At 35.7% G+C, this 19,309-nt stretch overlaps 2 protein-coding genes across 5 annotated transcripts; one reads left to right on the plus strand and one right to left on the minus strand.

Annotated features, from left to right (window-relative positions):
* The first annotated feature begins 5,223 nt into the window (after positions 1-5,223).
* Positions 5,224-16,268, plus strand: LOC116139481 (tropinone reductase-like 1). The gene is made up of 3 exons (XM_031425146.1): positions 5,224-5,698; positions 6,092-6,231; positions 15,399-16,268. The coding sequence occupies exons 1-3, from the start codon at positions 5,224-5,226 to the stop codon at positions 16,266-16,268; spliced, it is 1,485 nt and encodes a 494-aa protein (XP_031281006.1).
* A 406-nt stretch (positions 16,269-16,674) lies between these two features.
* Positions 16,675-18,611, minus strand: LOC116139511 (secoisolariciresinol dehydrogenase-like). Of its 4 annotated transcripts, none has more exons than XM_031425171.1 (4): positions 18,419-18,611; positions 18,129-18,235; positions 17,820-17,927; positions 16,675-17,631 (listed from the first exon to the last, which is right to left on the minus strand). In XM_031425171.1, exon 4 carries the CDS (start codon positions 17,610-17,612, stop codon positions 16,842-16,844), a length of 771 nt encoding a protein of 256 aa, XP_031281031.1. In that variant the 5' UTR covers positions 17,613-17,631; positions 17,820-17,927; positions 18,129-18,235; positions 18,419-18,611; the 3' UTR covers positions 16,675-16,841. The 4 variants fall into 4 exon arrangements, with proteins under 4 accessions (XP_031281031.1, XP_031281030.1, XP_031281032.1 ...); XM_031425170.1 differs by having other exon boundaries at positions 17,820-18,053; XM_031425172.1 differs by lacking the exon at positions 17,820-17,927.
* Positions 18,612-19,309: the final 698 nt, after the last annotated feature.

The following is a 19,309-nucleotide window of genomic DNA, read 5'->3' on the forward strand; positions in this document are numbered from 1 at the left end:
ATCAGTTGCACATCCCCTCTAGTCTGCCATCCTGCCCTGGTGATTTGATTAACCAATCCAATCCACCTGAATCCTTTGCTACAACTTTAGAACATAAGTCTTTTGCAACAGGTCTTAGTCAGCCTAGTTGTTATAATAAACAGGTCATCAAACCTGAGTAGAATAATTGTACTTCAGTCTCACCTGTATTGAATTCATGTACTTCAAGACTTAGGTGTTCAGAGTATCCTAAAACAAGTCTTAGTAAGTCTAGTGGTTTACATAAATAGGTTATCAAACTTGAGCAGAATAATTGTACTTCAAGCTCATCTGACCTAAACTTGTGTACTTATTTTCTGTCTAATTAAAATACTTAATTTCTATCTCATAAAAATACTCAAAATTTACTTTTATCTTGCTGTGATTCAAATGACACCACCAACAAAACATGCCTGCATCATAATCAATTAACCAGTACTTACTTGAGTTTAAATCAAGATAACAATGCATCATATGCACTTCAAGTCAGTAGTAACAAAGAGAACAAGTTGTCTCTCTGGCATAATAGATTAGGCTATCCACATACTGATGCCCTTCAAAAAATCCTAACTCATCTTCATAAAATCTCCACTGAATTAGTTACAACCGAGTATCTGTCCTCTTTACCTTTTTGTGATGCCCACAAATTAAGCAAGCTGCACAGAAACCATTTTCCTTTATCTCAATCTAGAGCAACAAAACCTTTAGAGATTGTTCATAGTGATGTTTGGGGACCAACCCCAATTATCTCCTTAGAAGGTTATAGGTATTACGTTCACTTCATTGATGACTATAGTCTATTCACATGGTTGTTTCCTTTAAGAACAAAAGCAAAAGTTCAATCTATTTTCATTGAGTTACATCACCTTGTTGAAGACAATTCAATTACAAGCTCAAAGGCTTGTAATTTGATCAAGAAGGAGAATTTAAGGGACAAATTTCTTATCTTACAACCGCAGACATACAATTTAGACACTCTTGTGCATATGTCCATCAATAAAATTGGAGAAGTGAGAGAAAACACAGACACATTGTTGAAACTAGTCTTACACTATTAGACATGCATCCATGCCTTTGCATTTTTGGTGGCTTGCATTCGACACAGCTATAATAGCTCTTTCTAACTAGTATACTTGGGAAATATAATATGATAAAAAAAATACATATGCATATAAATGAAAAATAATGGGCCCGAAAATTTTCTTTACTTTATATATTAAATTCTTTACATAACAAAAGTATCATATACATTAGCTTAAAAAACAGTGGACAGTAGTGCCATTTCTCTCCGCTTCTCGACATCCATCCGACCGCTTCTCACTTATTCCCTGCAAAAACATTTAGAAACAACGGGGTGAGCACTAGTTACTCAGTAAGTAAATCCGTTACATTATTCTTCTATCTCCGTTGCTCATATTTTGAATTTCTTTCCTTACATCACACTTTTGCTTCTTCTCAGTTCTTTCTTTGTCTTTCTCTATTCTTTCGCTATTTCTAATTCTTACTGTTCTTTCTTTCTAGTTCTCTCTGTTCTTTCTACCCATGATAGTAATCATGGTATCATGCAAATGCACAAATGCGTAGGAATGCATTTTCTTTCTACTTTTTTGTTGTTTATTCTGTTTTCTTTCTTTCTACTTCTCTTCTTTCTTTCTGTTCTATTCTTTCTTTCTTCTTTTCTATTCTTTCTTTCTTTTCTTTTCTTTTTCTCTTCTTTTCTTTTCTTTTCTTTTCTATTCTTTCTTATTCTTTGCCGATCGGACTTAGTTGCTACATGGATTAGGAACCCTAGCTGTGTGAGTGAGTGCAGTCCTCATCTACATGCACTCTTACGGACTGTACGAATTCTTTTTCTTCTTAGGCCACTCATTAAAAGCGGCGTGCATATAGGTATATTCTTTTGGGTACAGCCCTCATCCACATGCACTCTTACAGGCCGTACAAGCTCTTCTTCTTATTCTTAGGCTGCTCACTGAAGGCGGCGTGCATGTGAGAATATTCTTCTTCTTGTCACTCACGGGTCCCCCATCGCAACAACCTTCAATTTCTTTTATTTAGCACTTTTCTTTCTTTCTTTTTGTTCTTTAGTGCTTTTCTTTCTTTCTCTTTGTTCTTTAGTGCTTTTCTTTCTTTCTCTTTGTTCTTTAGTGTGCTTGTATGCATTTATGCATGTAGATGGATTCTTCTTATTATTCTTTCTCAATTCTTAATTAAATGCAAAGATGCAATATGGCATGTAAACATGTCATTCTCTACTTTCTCTACCATCTGCAAACTCATTTCAAATTATTATATATCATAACCATACATGCACTTCACTTTGGAATTTCATCAAACAAGTGGTATGCACAAATGAGCACTAGATTAGCTACACTTCTATCTCTTTTTCTAGCAACCAAAATTAGAACACAATTCTCTACAACTAACCTCAAACCTGGCCAGAAAATTCACACTTCAAAATTCTATTTCAACTTCTTCGTAATTTCTTCAAACGTCCACCAATTCATATCATACTAAACACTACTTCTCATGGTGGAGTTCAACCCAACACTCAACACCCATTTCATCATCAATTCTCAATACTCAAGCATATAGATACATATAAGGAAATTCTCTACTCAAGTATTGCTCAAATATATGGCTAGGGTTGGATTTACTTACCTTGAACTTGAGCACTTCCACTAGAATCTCTTTCTCTTTAGTAGACTTCCTTTTTCTCTAAATCCTAAGCATATAAACTATAAGAACTTAACACTTTAAAAATTAATCTCACATCTATTTATAAGAATTCTTACCTTGAGATGCTTAGGAATGAATATCTACCCAAAATCCAACCAAAAGTCCTCTAAAATACCTTGAAAATTGGTGAAGCAAATTGAGAGAATTGAAGATGAGAGTGGCGTGTGAGGTGTAAAGAGTGATAGGGTTTGTATGCTTGAATCCTTAATATCTCATATTAATATGCATACTTTCCCATTTTGCCCTTACACTTTCTTAGAAATTTCATCTTTATCCTTTAGTCAATTACAAGAATGTCCTCACCTTAATTGCATTCTCCATGAAATTTCCTTACTTTTCACTCCCCACATTTACAACTAATTAGGGGTAGAATGATCATTTTGTCCTTAAGGAAATTTTCTCTAGAATCTTCTCAAGATTTCCAACCAATTCTTTGCCCCGGTGAAAATTCTTCTTCGCCTCGGCGAAGCATTCTAGAGCATACATCGCCGCGGCAAAATTTCTTCTTCGTCGTGGCAAAGCCTACAAATTCTAGAACACGATTTGGGCAAAGAGTTTGTTGTCGCGACGACAAAGATCCTTTGTCGCTGCGAAGTCTACAGTTCCCAATTTTCAGTCTTTCACCTTAACACAAGCAAAATTCAAGGAATTAAAGGCATAAAAGCATAAATAACTTACCTCAATGTGGGTGTTACAACAGCTATTTTTATCATTAACCAAATGCCCACTTCAGTGTTGCAATTTGTCTCACCTTATCAAGTTTTATTTGTAGACCACCAGTCTATTCTTCTCTTAAAGTCTTTGGATGCACATATTTTTTTCCTTACTTTAGAGATTCAAACAAACATAAGCTCAGTTTCCGCTCTTCCAAATGTGCATTTGTTGGTTATAGTTTGATTCACAAAGGTTATAGATGCCTCAATTCTGAAGGAAAAATGTTTGTCACTCCTAATGTTCATTTTAATGAATTAAAATTTCCTTTTTCCAAAGAGTTTGTCTTACTTTTGATAATCCTAAACAGTCATCAGTTTCTCCTATCATGTTCACCTATGAAGATATTGTCTCTCCAGTGTCCAGTTTTCCCTATAGTATTGTGCAACTAGCAACTGATTCCAGCAGCAAAAAAGTCTCCTTGAGCAAGACTTGTTCTGCAAGTGATTCTTCTTCAACTTCTGCTTTGCACATCAGAGTTATTCTGACCATAATCCCTTATCCAACTTTGATTTATGCAACACAGACCTTTATCACAACACTCCTAAAGATAATCCTATTTTCAACAACACCAATTCTCATCAAAAGTCTTTCCCAACAACCATTCATTCTTCTCCTTCTTGATCCTAGTCTACTCCAAATTCGGTTTCAAACTCTTATTCACACCAACTTTCACATCTTCCAAACTCTCAAGCATCTTGTTCGTTTGGAATAGACCTTACCTGCTTCAAACCAGATTCATCAGTTCCAACCACACTTAGGTTATTAGAATAGACATCTCACCTGAAATCTAAAGAGCAATTGCATACTTGTTCACTTGTAGTTGATTTAACATCTTCATAGCTCTCCAATCCCTCTACTCCCAATTTACCTTCCATATCAATCATCACCACAAATACTCATTCATTGACAACCAGATCCAAAGTTGTTGTTCCTAAAACAACAACAGCTCTAATTGTTTCCAAATCACTCCTCATCCAATCTGAACCTAATTCAGTCTCTGAAGCCCTTGATAGTGTTGAGTAGAAAGGTGCTATGTAGGAAGAATTTGATGCTCTACTGAGAAACAGCACATGGACACTTGTCCCAAAAGAAGCTGATATGAATGTGGTTAGTAACAAGTGGGTTTATAGGACCAAATTTCATGTTGATAGATCTCTCCAGAAGTATAAGGCTAGATTAGTTGCAAAAGGGTTTCAACAAACCCCTAGGTTAGACTACTTTGAGACATTCAGCCCTGTCATTAAGCCTTATACAATTAGGATTATTTTCACTCTAGCTATCACTTATAGGTGGGATACATCGCAAATAGATGTTAATATTGTCATTTTGAATAGCACTTTGGGTGAAACAGTCTATATGAGACAACTTGAAGGATTTGAAAATTCTGCATATCTTTCTTATGTTTGTAAACTCAATAAGGCACTCTATGGGTTTAAGCAAGCACCAAGAGCATGGTTTGACAAACTCAAGCAAGCATTACTCAACAAAGGGTTTTGCAATTCAGTTTCAGACTCTATCCTTTTTATTCTCCAAGAATCTTGTCAAGGGCTCTATGTACTCATCTATGTAGATGACATATTGCTCACTGGTTCCAGCAATTCTACAATACTTCAGTTAGTTCAAGACTTGAACAGCCAGTTTGCCTTAAAGACTCTAGGGTATGTTACATACTTCCTTGGCTTAGAAGCCATCGATAAAGGAATTCACTTAAAGTAGACCAAATATATATCGGATCTCCTTGTTAAAACCAAAATGCAAGATGCCCATTCTTGTCCTACCCTTATGACTGTTGGAGCCAAACTCTTTACTTCTGACAGTGGGCTATTTGTAGACCCTAGCCTTTGTAGAAATACCATAGGAGCACTTCAATATTTGACTTTAACAAGGCCAGATATCAGCTTTACCATCAATAAATTGAGCCAATTTCTTCAAGCCCCAACTGAGCTTCAATGGAAAGCATGTAAACAAGTATTAAGGTACCTCAAATGCACTCAATTTAATGGTCTTCAATTCAAACCAACAGCCTCTTTATGTGTTGAAAGTTGTGCTGATGTTGATTGGGGCAGCAACTTAGATGATAGGAGGTCCACAAGTAGTTATTGTGTCTATTTAGGCCTCAACTTGATTCAATGTAGTTCTAGGAAACAAAAAGTGGTTGCTCTTTCATCTATAGAAGCTGAATATAGAGCTTTAGCTCAAACAACTACTAAATTGGCTTGGCTGGAAAGTTTGTTCTCTAAATTAGGTGTAAAATTAAGCTCTTCTCTTATCATTTGGTGTGACAATATTAGTGCTAGAGCCTTAGCAATTAATTTTGTCTTTCATGCTCGCACAAAACATATTGAAATGACACACATTACATAAGAGATCAGGTGTTGGCTAAGAAGGTCATTGTGCAGTATGTTCCTTTCAAACTGCAAATAGTTGATATCCTAACCAAGACACTCTCTATTTCTCAGTTTCAAGAATTAAAGCAAAAACTCACTGTTATTTAAGTCAAGTTACCTTAAATTTCTAAAGTCAAGTTACATGCTCTGTTTGAACTCTTTGTCTAAAGACTAAAAGTAGTCCAGATTTGTGAAGATAAGTGTTGAACAAAGTTGTGTAATGGTGTAATCAGAATTGTGTACAGATGTTATAGATGCAGGTTTTCAACTGAGAGATGCAGTTTCAGAAGGTGTGAAGAATTGTTTTTTCAGAAGTGCATTGAGCAGGATTATGTTTTCAATTGAGAATTGTGTAAACATGCAGTTTCAGAAGGTGTGCAGAATTGTATTTTTAGAAGTGCATTGTGTAGGATTATGTTTTTCAGTTGAGAATTATGTAAAGATGCAGTTTCATAAGTTGTGCAAAATTGTATTTTCAGAAGTACATTGTGCAAGATTAGGTTTTTTAGCATTATGTTTTTTAGAAGTGCATAATGGTGTTATCAGATGGTATGTAGAATTGAGCTTTCAGAAGTGCATAATGCAATTGTGAGAAAGTTATCTACTAAGAGCTATTTTGCATGCATTAATTTTGCAGCTCAACTCAAGATATTATTTGAATCAGATATAAGGGTGATTGATATTTTCAATTCAAGTTGATTTTTAGTTCTTTAATTGATCAGTTTATTGGTTAAATAATTGTACTGATAAATTCTACTAAAGAAGTTTTTACTAAAGAAGTTCTTGAGTAGTTGAAGAAATACTCTACTGAAGAAGAAGTTCTCTATTGAAGAAATTGAAATCTTAAGTCAAATATGCAAGATTGAAGTTTGCTAAGAGCAGTCCAATTTACGGGGGCATATTGGCCACAAATACAAGGAGGAATCTTGAAGCTAAACAACCGCAGCTTAGCTCAAGGGGTAGTGTTGGTCAAAGGTTGAAAAGAGCATTATTCAAAGGTTGAGGGACCAATCTATAATTTCTCCTTCTTCTCTTACAAAGACGATGTCGTTTTCTTTATACTTTGTAATTGTAACTCTCGATTCTCAACTCACTAAGTACAAATATGAACTAATTGTGTAAAGAACAATCTATTGCAATAATAGATTTTTTTTTTCCAAAAGTGTTCTAGATTTTCTTCTTTCTTCCAACTATCTCTCATAATAACAATATCTTCCTCGTGTCTATCTTTCAAAAATTATTTCATTCTTTTTCTTTCCAAATTACCATAAAAGTAGCTAAACATAGCACAGCTAATTGACCTTTATCTATCAATTTTATCACAAGCAAAAGTATTACCAATATTAATTATAAGATGAACTTGTGAAGTTCTCTCTCTCTCTCTCTCTCTAAATGAACTTGGTTTCAAATTGTTCCGGGAAAAAAAGATTAAAACTAGTACGATAATATTCTACAAAACTCAAAATTTCCAACTAAAAGTACATTAAGTTTCACATTATTTTCTTTTGTCATGTGTATTGAGGTCAATATATATCTACCATATAATGTAAATTCATTTTTACTTTGAAGAAAGTTTCTTAGGAGTTGCAAAGTAAATAGAAAGGTAGCAATAAGTTTCACATTAAAAGTTAGTGTGATATGATATATGTCAAAATGTGATAAAGAGGCAAGAGTGGCAGAGACTAAAAGGAAATGCCTGAGTATGCCAAGAGAGAAAGAAAATGAGAAGAATATTTACTGTATTCTATATTATGTTTCTTACATGTATTCTATCCAATTTATACAAAATATGTAAGTTCAAGAATGAAAAATATCTTATAATGAATGCACAATTACACAAAGTCAAGAAATTGATAACTAAAGTAAAGGCACAATCTCAGCATGATCAATCAGGGCATGATTTCAGCACAAGAATCACTCATGTGATTGCTGTATTCCATCACTCCCCCTTAAGCTTGTGGTTTGTATATGTCATAAACTCTAAGCTTGTGAGGCAGATATGATCGTTGTCTACTACATAATAGTTTTGTAAAGCTATCCACTGGTTGTTCTGAAGTACAAATATGTAAAGTCTTGATCATCCCTTGCTAAATTCTCCCTCTGACGAAGTGCAATCAATCTCTTTATGTTTTGTTCTCTCATGAAACATTGAATTTGTTGTAATATCATTTGCAGCTTTGTTATCACAATATAAGTGAACCAGCCTTTTTACTTGTACCTCCAAATCTCCTAGTAGCCCTAGAATCAAGTTGATCTCACATGCAGTTTTGGCCATGAATCTATATTCAACCTCTGTTGATGAAAGTGATATTGTAGATTGTCTCTTTGTTTTCCAAGAGATTAATGTTCCACCAAATTTTATACAGAACCCAGTGAGAGTTGTCATTGGACATGTGGTCCAATTAGAATCGCAGAATGCAGTGATATCTAGACCTCCCTCCTGAGGTAAAAGGAGTCCAAGACCAGGACAACCTTTCAAGTATTTAAGAACCTTCATTTCTACATCCATGTGAGATTGTTTCGGCCCATGCATAAATTGATTGAGAATATAAACTGCATAACTAATGTCTGGTCATGTCATAGTGAGGTAAATGAGACGCCCTACTAGTCTTTGATAATGTGAAGGATCCTCCTGCTAGCGGTGGATTATTTTCTGAAGCCCCATTATCATACTCTTGAGTGGTGATCTTGATATTTTGTTCGACAAGAATAACACTTGGTTTCCATGCTGATAGCCCAGAATCTGATACAAGTTCTAAGATATACTTCTGTTGACTCAGTGAGACACCTATCGAGATCAAGCAATTTCAATTACCATAAAATATTTTGGCTCTCCTAGATCCTTTATTCGGAAATGCTTCTTGAGATGACCCTTCAAGGTCTTGATGGCCTTTTCATTGTTTCTTGTGATTACGATATCGTCGACATAAATGATGAGGGCAATGAATGAGTTACCTTTGCACCAAAAGAATATGGCATAGTCATGTTTGGATTGGACAAAACCTATGCCTGTAAGTGCTTCTGTGAATTTCTCATTCCATTGTCGAGATGCTTGTTTTAGATGATAGAGGGATTTCCGCGGACGATGTATTGTATTATCCCCCTGTCTGCGAAGACTAGGAGGAAGATCCATATATATTTCTTCATGGAGATCACCATGGAGAAAGGCATTATTAACTTCCATTTGATGAAGAGACCAATCTCGAACAGATGCCACTAAAAGGAATGCTCACACAGTAACATGTTTGGTGATAGGTGAAAATGTCTCTTGATAATCAAAACATTCCCATTGAGTGAAGCCCTTTGCGATCAATCTAGCTTTGTAGTGTTCAATTGAACCATGAGCGTGGTGTTTGATTTTGTAGACCCATTTGCAACCAATGGGTTTACGGTGCGGTGGTTGAGGTACCAAGTCCTAGGTATGAATATGAGCTAGAGTAGTAAGTTCATCTACCATAGCTTGTTGCCCGTGAGTGTGTTGGATAGCATTAGAATAACTGGTGGGTTCATGGTCGGCAGAAATCTGGTGGACATAGACTTTGTGTGCAGGAGGGAGACGATCATAACTCACATAGTTTGAGGTGGGATAAGGGGTACCTGATGAAGCCAATATCGTAGGACAAATGTAGTCTGATGTCCAGATCGGTGGTCAAGTCCTATGGGTGGATCATCGTTGAGGAGGTGCTAGAGGTGGTACAGGAGATTCTGAAGGAGGTATTAATGGAGTGTCAGTCGACTAAGGGGGCATTGCTTGTGGAATAGGAGAAATAGGACTATAAGGTGGTAGCAAATCTTCTTATGGTAAAGGAAGGATAAGTTAGGAAATCATCCTCCAAGAATATAGGCGGCTGCTCAGAAGAACTCAAACTATCACCAGTCTTGATAAAAGGAAAATTGAGTATCTGTTTGCCTTTGCAGGGACAGAAGAGAATTAGAAGAGCGGAAGCTAGAAAAGCTCTGATACCGTGTCAGAATGTGACAAAGAGGCAAGAGTGGTAGAGACTAAAAGGAAATGCCAAAGTATGCCAAGAGAGAAAGAAAGCGAGAAGAATATTGTAATTTGTATTATGTTTCTTACATGTATTCTGTCCAATTTATACAAAATATGCAAGTGCAAGAATGGAAAATATCTTATAATGAATGCACAACTACACAAAGTCAGGAAACTGATAACTGGAGTCAAGGCACAATCTCAACGTGATCAATCAAGACATGATTTCAACATAAGAATCACTCTTGTGATTACTGCATTCCCCCACTAGTGGCCTGTCTAATAATCCATTTAGAATTGGATAGTTTTATTTGAGCTCTCAATTTTTTGATGTGAAATATATATATATATATATATATTTGGATAAAATTATGAGTGATGCTATATTTGTCCCCCACATTTTATTTTTCTAGATCCCAATTTTAAATTTGTAAACATGTGTAAATATTGTTTATACAAACCTCACCTATTTCCAAAATTACCAATTCGGTTATATTTTCACTACCCACGTATTATACATTTCTATTCCATATTTTTTTTACATACTTTTCATTTTTTTTTTTTTAATTTTTAGTTAATATCATAAAATGTCTTTTAAAATTTATTCAACCACTGAATTTTTTTATTTTTTTATTATTATTTTTTTTTTGGAGAAGTGCGGATGAAGAAAAAAGTTAAAGAAAAACTAAAAAGGAATATAATAAAGCAAGTATGCCATCTCCATTGTTTGACAACAAAATTAGGGTTTATGATTAAAAGAGAAAATAAAAATTTTAAATTAATAACATAAGGACTTTTCATGGGTGGAGTGTATGTATAACTTTTTTATATATGTCTTATTTAGTAAGTTTTATAAGGGATAAAATTGTGATTAAACAACTAATAAGTGAGATCTAAAGAAATAAGATGTGGAGGCCAATAGCATCACTTTAAAATTATTAGAAGGTAAAAATCCAAAAAAAAAATTATTTTTATCTTAATGCAAAAGTTTAACCCACAAACCAAGCGTGGCCTATGTTCCTTTCCATTTCCTCTTCATTAAACAGCCAAGGAGCAGAAGCTGGAATCGTGATTTTATTTTACCGTGAAGAAAATCATGAGTTACCTTTTTCTGAAATCATGGTTAAAAAACTCTATAAATATATTAAAATCTAAAACTTGAAGTCTTTTATTTCTATTTTAGATTTTGGATAAGAAAATTTTCTTTTCAAGAAAAGAAAAAGCGGGCCGCCAACCTCAAATCAAAACACTTTCCTAGCTTAATTGCCTTTTTTGTTCATCACCCTCCATAACTCAGGCCAAGTTTGGGCCGTTCTTGTCACCGTTGGCCTTCCCTGACCCCACCACCAACATCCCCACCCTCCATTGACCAAAACCCCCAAGGTTCTTGCCTGTCTCCTCGCACCGATCGTCAGCTACTGTTACGTTAGGGTTTCGGATTTCTCAGCCGATTTCGACTGTCAAAACTCCCCCCGCCACCACCCACTAGCATCATCGACACCTACTCTTCAAAAACCCCATGACCCCACCTCCTAGCAACTCGCTGATCGACGTCCATGACAGCATTGTCTGTCGCTGCGTTTGGATTGTTTTTCTTAGTTGTTTTAGCTTCAATTTGACTAGACTTTGGTTTGATTTGGATTTTCGAATTATTGGTGATTGATTGTGGTTGATTTTTTGGGCTGATCTCCCTACTAGCGACTGTCCTTTGCTTCACCTCTGCCAGTGGATTGATGGTTGATTTGCTGGAGTGGATTTGTTTGTTTGGGATTTAGATTCGTAAAGAAAGCTTTCATCAAAAGTAGGGGACTCAACCATTGGTGTTTTGAGCACTAACTATGAATAGAGACAAATTAGAATACCATAGTAGTACCACTTCAATAAATTGAGCTGGTACCGCAGGCCACAAGAAAATTGATAATTTACTAAATTACATGGCACAAGGACTAACTTAAAATGAATGATTAAATTGAAAATAATCATATATCCAAACTAAAGAAAGCATATGATGCTGAAACAACTTTTTTTCGATTTGAGTTTCAGCTGAATTTTTGGCAAAAGAACCGGAAAACAAAGACGAAATTGTAAGTAGATCGAAAAGTTTGAAAACGAAGATTTAAGTGGCTGGGTGGCTTCGTCGCTGGCGACGAGGAGTGGTCGCATGAACCCCGCACGCTGGTAGCTCAGACAATGGCCTAAGTGGTTGGACTTCACGGCTTGACGCCAACGACCTAGGGCGGGTGGCCTTCGCTACCTACTTCACCAGCCACCACTAAATCCACCAAATCCCTCCTACCATCATCCAACACAACCATGGCAACAACCATAACTTCAACAATCACCACCACGAAACAAAAACTATTTGTACAACACGACAAGATAAACAACAATTGTTTTGTTTCAAATTTTTTTTTTAATTACTTGAATTTATTGGATAACAACAGTTGCTTTAGTTCAACTTTGTTTTTCAATTATTTATATTTTTGTTAGAATTAATTATACTTAATGCGATGAAACCTTGCAAATTGACGATGGAAAGAATGGATGGACAGTAAGGGTGTGGAAATCCAATTAATCGAACTAGATTACCCATTTTTCAAACCGAACTGGTTTTTTGGTTCAAGGGGTAATCTGAACTAAAATTGGATCAGATTATCTCTTGAACCGGTTTCTAGCCGAACTGAATTATCAGTTTGATTACCAGTTAACTTATTTGTGAACAGGTTTTTTTTTTTTTAAAAATCCCTAAATCTAATTCTAAAAATAATTTTTTCCAACTCACCAACCGAAGTTTAAATCAATTTTTCCCAACACCCACATTCAAATCCGCCCATAAGGCCATAACTTTCATAACTAAAACAAATCATATTCAAACACATCTAAAACAAATCAAATCAAATAAGAAAAGCCTTCCTCTTCAGCTTCTTAGCCTTTGTAGGGTGCTTGTATAGAGTATGGTGCTCTAATCTCGTTGGGGTGTTATCTCCCGTTGGGGATTCAATAATAGGGCGTTTCACAGGTTCTTTAGACTCAGGTTATTTTTAGAATCGGTTTCCCAGTTTTGTTCGGTTTACAGATTATTTTTCATGACCCTAACGGGGAGAAGGAAAGAATGGCAGATTAATTTTAAGTTTTAAATTTTGAATTATAAAATCAGGATTAAATAGAATTTTTAATAAAATTGACACATGTCAAACGTTTATGGAGTTTATTTTTATTGTTTAAATGAATTAGAAGGGGAGGAGACGGTTGTAGGAAATTCATGAGAATCTTTCATTTATTTATTACAAAGGTACATGATATTCGTTTATTATTGTACCAACGTTTGGTAATTCTTCGTATGGTTATTGATGCTTTTTAGAATAATATCTTGAAAAAAGTAAAATTGAGTTAAATTGGGTTATTTTTATGAAAAAAATAATTATTAATATTTTCAATTGAATAAAATAGAATTAGATTTTGAGAATATTGAAACAAATACATTTTTGAATTTTTAGGATAAGATAGTAAAATATAATAAGGTAAAAATAGTAAACCAAAGGGGTTCATAGTTTCCGAGCTTTACAATTGATATAAATAATTGATGAAAAATTATGATGGATAATGCAACTGATGGGTTTGAGGTGAAGTATTGAAGGGGTCAAAGGGAAGAAAATGGCGAGAAGGGTTTTTGCTGGAAATTCTTTTAAATTCTGGTTACTTTTTAATTCAACATCTCTGTTGATGCATGATTTTGACACCAACTAAACGCACGTCTGAAATACTGAGCTGGCCCAAAAGACATACGTGAATGAGAAAGTGAACATAAAAACAATAGAGAACAGCATTTAAAGTAGTTCGGATACTCAAAGAAGCGAATCCTACGTCCATTGATTTTGCATTAATAATAATGGTCAGGTCGCGTTTAGCAGACTGACTTACAAATTATTACACGAGAGAGAGAATGCTATTTTTCTTTAGAGAGATTAGCTAATCCCTAAAATGAGAGAGGAGCCATCAATTTAAAGTGAGATGAGTTAAGGTTATGATTACTAAATCTGTTACTTGGTAAGATTATCTGTGCAAATCCTTCTTTATGTCTCATTGCCCACCTTCCAAAGTGATTTACGCGATTTGGTGCAGAGATTAGACACGTGGAATCGCTATAGCTCCTGGCTAATCTGACGCGCACCCACTATCCTGACAATAGCATGCCGTCCCTTTCATTGTATGACATGACTGTCTCTGACTGGCTACGGACCTACCTAAGCTCTGACTTTTTATACTGACTGGGTCTTACGTCAGCCCTACTTTTTCAGACATAACAATCTCAACTATGATTTTTCAAGTAAGTTTTTATATTTTCATTAGAACTTTTGGAATATAAATGTATTGGATAAGTAAAATTGAAAAATAAATTAAAGAGATAATTTTACATAGCGGTTTGTACTTTGTATAGAAAAATTTGCATGCATTTATATTTTATAGTAATAGTACTCATTTAATTTATAGAGAAAATTTATAAAAATCCATAATTGAACTTGTAATGTTATCTATACTGGTGGTGAACAAAAATTTTTGACGTACTTATAAATGTAAAACCAGTTTTTTTCTTTTTGTAATTAAAAAATTTTCTGTTGCCAAGACTTGAACCCGAGTCTCTCAGGTGAGAGCTGAGTATCCTAACCATCTGAACTACAACAAACTCCAATATAAAGCCACTCTTGTTAAATACTTCTCTTCTACAAAATAAATATAAGAAATTTTATTTTTATTATAAATTATAAAATACCAAGAATTGCATAACATTATCAATATTCAATATACTTCTTCTTTTCTTGCCATGAGTTGCAACAGTAAAGGACAACATTTTTTTATTTGGGCCAGGTTATTGATATCGAAATGGACTTAGGATGAGTTTGATGAGCCAATTTCCAGAACAGAATGGCCCGCCCAATTCCTCTTGGACACCAGCTTCAACTTCAGCTGACACGTAATAGAGGGACAAGATTAACTCTTGAACATATTTCAAACAAACTTGATTGAAAAGTTAATCAGACCCACCATGAGTTCTTGCCTGTTTGATTATGTTGTTGATACTCATGAAATGGAAAATCAAAGATGCTTGGAGTTAGTCCAAGTGTGGGCTCTTTGAAGTCATTTAAAATTATTGGCCGGCAACTTTAAGTCAGTCGATATTTTCAATAGAGACAGAAGCCGAGCTGGGAACTACTAATATTGGCTAAATGTAGATTGGATATTTTCTATACAGTTAAAAATTGATATTGTCAACGAAGTTTGATTCCATTTGGGTTAACCATCCATAGGACTCTTTAATTGTTCCATAAATTTCAAGGTCAAGTAAAATAAATGCTTATATAAATTAGACATCTAATCACTTGCCCAACAACATGGTCCAAGAGACATCTCCAACATGAATAGGTATTCTCTCAAAAGCTAATGCATTAATTCATTCAAATTGAGCTTAAGCGTTTTTTAGTTTACATAAGCACTTGATATTCATTATATTACTTCCTTTGACAAAATTTCCCCCCCTTTATTGCTTTAAGAAAAAAAAAAAAAGACGTAAAATTAATTGGTTTAACTTTATCAGGTTAGAAGGAAAGGTGGTAATTATCACTGGCGGTGCCCACGGACTAGGAGCAACGACGGTGCGCCTCTTCCACCAACATGGAGCCAAAGTTGTCATTGCCGACATCCAAGATCACCTTGGCCAGGCCATTACTAAAGAGCTTGGAGAAAATGTTTGCTACATCCATTGTGATGTAACAAATGAAGACGACATCTCCAACCTTGTGGACACCACCATTGCGAAATATGGAAAGCTCGACATCATGTTCAGCAATGCAGGCGTCGTGGACCGTCCATCCGGCAGCATCCTGGACACTCCGAATTCTGATCTTGAACGAGTTATTAATGTCAACACCATTGGAGCGTTTCTTGCAGCGAAACACGCAGCAAGAGTTATGGCGCCGCAACGCAAAGGCTGCATAATTTTCACTGCAAGTCTTTCGACTCCGGCTTGTACATCGATTGCAGGTCTTTCGACTCCGGCTTGTACATCGATTGCAGGTCTTTCGACTCCGGCTTATGCAGTATCGAAATATGGGATATTGGGGCTGGCTAAGAGCTTGGCAGCTGAACTGGGAGGGTGTGGGATAAGGGTAAATTGTGTTTCACCTTATGCGGTTATGAATAGCATTCAAGGTCTCAGTGAAGTAGAAGTAGCAAAAGGTGAAGCGATAATGAGTGCAATAGGGAATCTCAAGGGGAAAGTTCTCCGAGCTGAGGGTGTGGCACAGGCTGCGCTGTATATGGCTAGTGATGAAGCAAATTATGTAAGTGGGTTGAATCTTGTTGTGGATGGTGGTTTCAGCATTGTGAATCCCACCCTGATAATGGCTCGTGACCGTCTGTAATTGAGAAATTCTAGGTATTTGATCTTTACCAATTGTTCTCTTAATTATGCAATATAAGAGCTCTCATCACTAACTCAACAGAGTAAAAGAATTTATCCATCCTTTATCTGTCACATTCTTATTGAGCACAATAAGTGGATGAGTACTTTGTATTTAATATAGGCAATAGTTTCTTTTCTCGAGAATAAATTCTTACATTTAAATTATTCCTAAGATGTATTATAGGGGAAAAAATTTCTTAATTGTCGGTACCAAAAATAAAGGAGCTTATTTAGTAGAGAGAGTTGCAATACGAACTCGTTGTCATTAAGTTAATAAAAAATGGTTTGGTGGTATGTTGACAAATTGGTCCACTGCATAAACAAGACTCAAAAGTTAAGGGATTTGAGAACGGAACAAGAAAGAGGCAGACTCAACCGTCTTTTCACAAGAAGATGCAGCTATGTTGAAAAGAAAATTATCACGCTTGCGAACGTATCTGAACAGGATTAATGTGCGACCTTAGGATACAAAACATGAATTTATTCTACACCAACTTTGAAAGAAAGGCAAAATTCTTAATGATAAATACAATCAAGAATCTGGATACTGAAACATCCCAAGTGTGGGATTGACAGTAGTAAAAGCCCCGTCTATAAAAAGATTTTGTCCACTCACATACTTGGCCTCATCACTTGATAGATAAACAGCTGCATTTGCGACATCTTCTGCTTTAAGTTTCACACCCTTCAGGACACCAAGCGAATGCATTAGATTCTCAAGCTCCTCATCGCTAAGCCCCACAAATTTTGTGGCCAAAGGCGTTGCAAGAGCATAGGGCGACAAGCAATTCACTCTAATGCCGAACTGTCCAAGCTCAACGGCAGCATTTCTCGTTAGCCCCAACACGGCATGTTTTGAAGCACAATATGCATGCGAGGCAGCGGCCGCAACTTTTGAGCTTATGCTCGCAGTTGAAAGGATGCTGCCACTACGAGCTGGAATCATGACACGAGCTGCATGTTTGATGCCAAGGAAAACTCCTGTAACATTTACCCTAAGGACACGCTCAAAATCTGCCTTTTCATTGTCGATTAGGCGTGGTTTGTTTTCATCGGCTATGCCGGCGTTGTTGAACATTACGTCTAGTTTACCATGAGTTGAAACGGTTTGGTCAATGGCGTTTTTTATTTGGGATTCGTCGGTTACGTCGCAATGGACATAAGAAGAGTTTGATGAGCCGATGGCGTCGACTACTGAATGGCCAAGTTGATCTTGGATATCGGCAATTACAACTTTGGCTCCATGCTTGGCAAAGAGTTTAGCTGTGCATTCACCAATGCCACTGGCTCCTCCTGTGATCATGGCCACTTTCCCCTCTAGTCTACACAACACAAATTTTAGATTTATTATGAAAAAACATAAATCCGTTTAGGGAGTAACTCTTGGTTAGAAATTATTTCCCAAAAATGATACTTTGGATCTGAAACAGAGTAACTATCGAGCACAGAATTACTAGATTAAAATAAAATAAAATAAAAAACTGTTTAAAGTAGAAAAATTCTACTATACCAGCTGAGAAAGTCAAGATCAGAACGAACTTTCATGAAAAATGAAATTTTATTGAGGCCTAGGTCACCATCAGACATCAGATTGCAGATTTCTGGAGAACATGCTTGCCTAAATGAATCGATAAATATTGGAAAAATCACTGAATTTGTGTCAATACTGTACACCACTTTACTCACTTTTTCTTGGATAGAAATTATTTCCCAAAAATGATACTTTGGATCTGAAACACAGTAACTATCGAGCACAGAATTACTAGATTAAAATAAAATAAAATAAAAAACTGTTTAAAGTAGAAAAATTCTACTATACCAGCTGAGAAAGTCAAGATCAGACGAACTTTCATGAAAAATGAAATTTCATTGAGGCCTAGGTCACCATCAGACATCAGATTGCAGATTTCTGGAGAACATGCTTGCCTAAGTGAATCGATAAATATTGGAAAAATCACTGAATTTGTGTCAATACTGTACACTACCTTACTCACTTTTTCTTGGAGGAAAATTATTATAAAAATTTACAACATAATTAAAGAAATTCAAACACTGATATAAAGATTATGAGGAGATTAAAACTTGATTTGGGTTGTTTGATTTTCTGACCTTCTTGTTATTGCAGAGAGAACAGATGTTGTTGCCATCGTCAAGAGGAGAAGGAGACCTTGGAAAGTTGAATGAATTATATTTCCAAGTATACCTATTTAAATTTGCAAAGCCAATTCGACGTGAAATGGGGTTATTTTATAATATTATAAAGCAGCAGATGCTCAAAATTTGGTATACAGGTGGTTGGCTGGCCGAATGCCTGAATCTATGTTAAAATGGAACAGCTAATAATGGCTTTTCATTATCGATAAGTAGAATACTAAATCTTATTGGGGCCAGAACATTATGATAGTTTATTTATTTATTTATTTATTGTTGTATATGTTTGTATATATAACATTTCAATGCAGACAAAATCACATGAGTTTGGAATCACTTGTATTAGGCAAAGGGTATATTTGCAGGATTTAGAGTCAATTCTCACTCAACAAAATTTGATTCCAATATGGATTAGGGTATCTTTAAGGTAGCTCTTCAAGAGTGTTACTCAGATTATTAAATCGAATGGGATAATATCGAGAATTTCCCCACCTACTTTTCCATGAAATGAGAATCCACCTGTAGACTCTATTTGGGCATACCTTAAACAAGCAGCCTACCACCGACTTGCTATCACCTATCTTTCCCTCCTCCTACTAAGGCAGACACTGAGCCCAAGGAACACGCTTTCTCAAGCGTGGTCCGCCCTTCATGCTCCGCTGGGCTCATCCTATATGCTGCTGCCCGGTTAGGTAGCGTGGAACCGGAGATTAGGTCAATTGGGTGTTGGATGTCCCCAATAGGAGGTAACTATTTCAAGCCAAAAGAAAGAGTTATTAAACACATCCTCTTGTGTGATCAACACATGTTGAGGTTCTTAATGCCATACACGTGTACTAGTGAGTCTCA

The sequence above is a fragment of the Pistacia vera genome, unplaced genomic scaffold, assembly GCF_008641045.1.
Source record: "Pistacia vera cultivar Batoury unplaced genomic scaffold, PisVer_v2 Contig351, whole genome shotgun sequence".
In the NCBI taxonomy this organism is placed as follows: domain Eukaryota; kingdom Viridiplantae; phylum Streptophyta; class Magnoliopsida; order Sapindales; family Anacardiaceae; genus Pistacia; species Pistacia vera.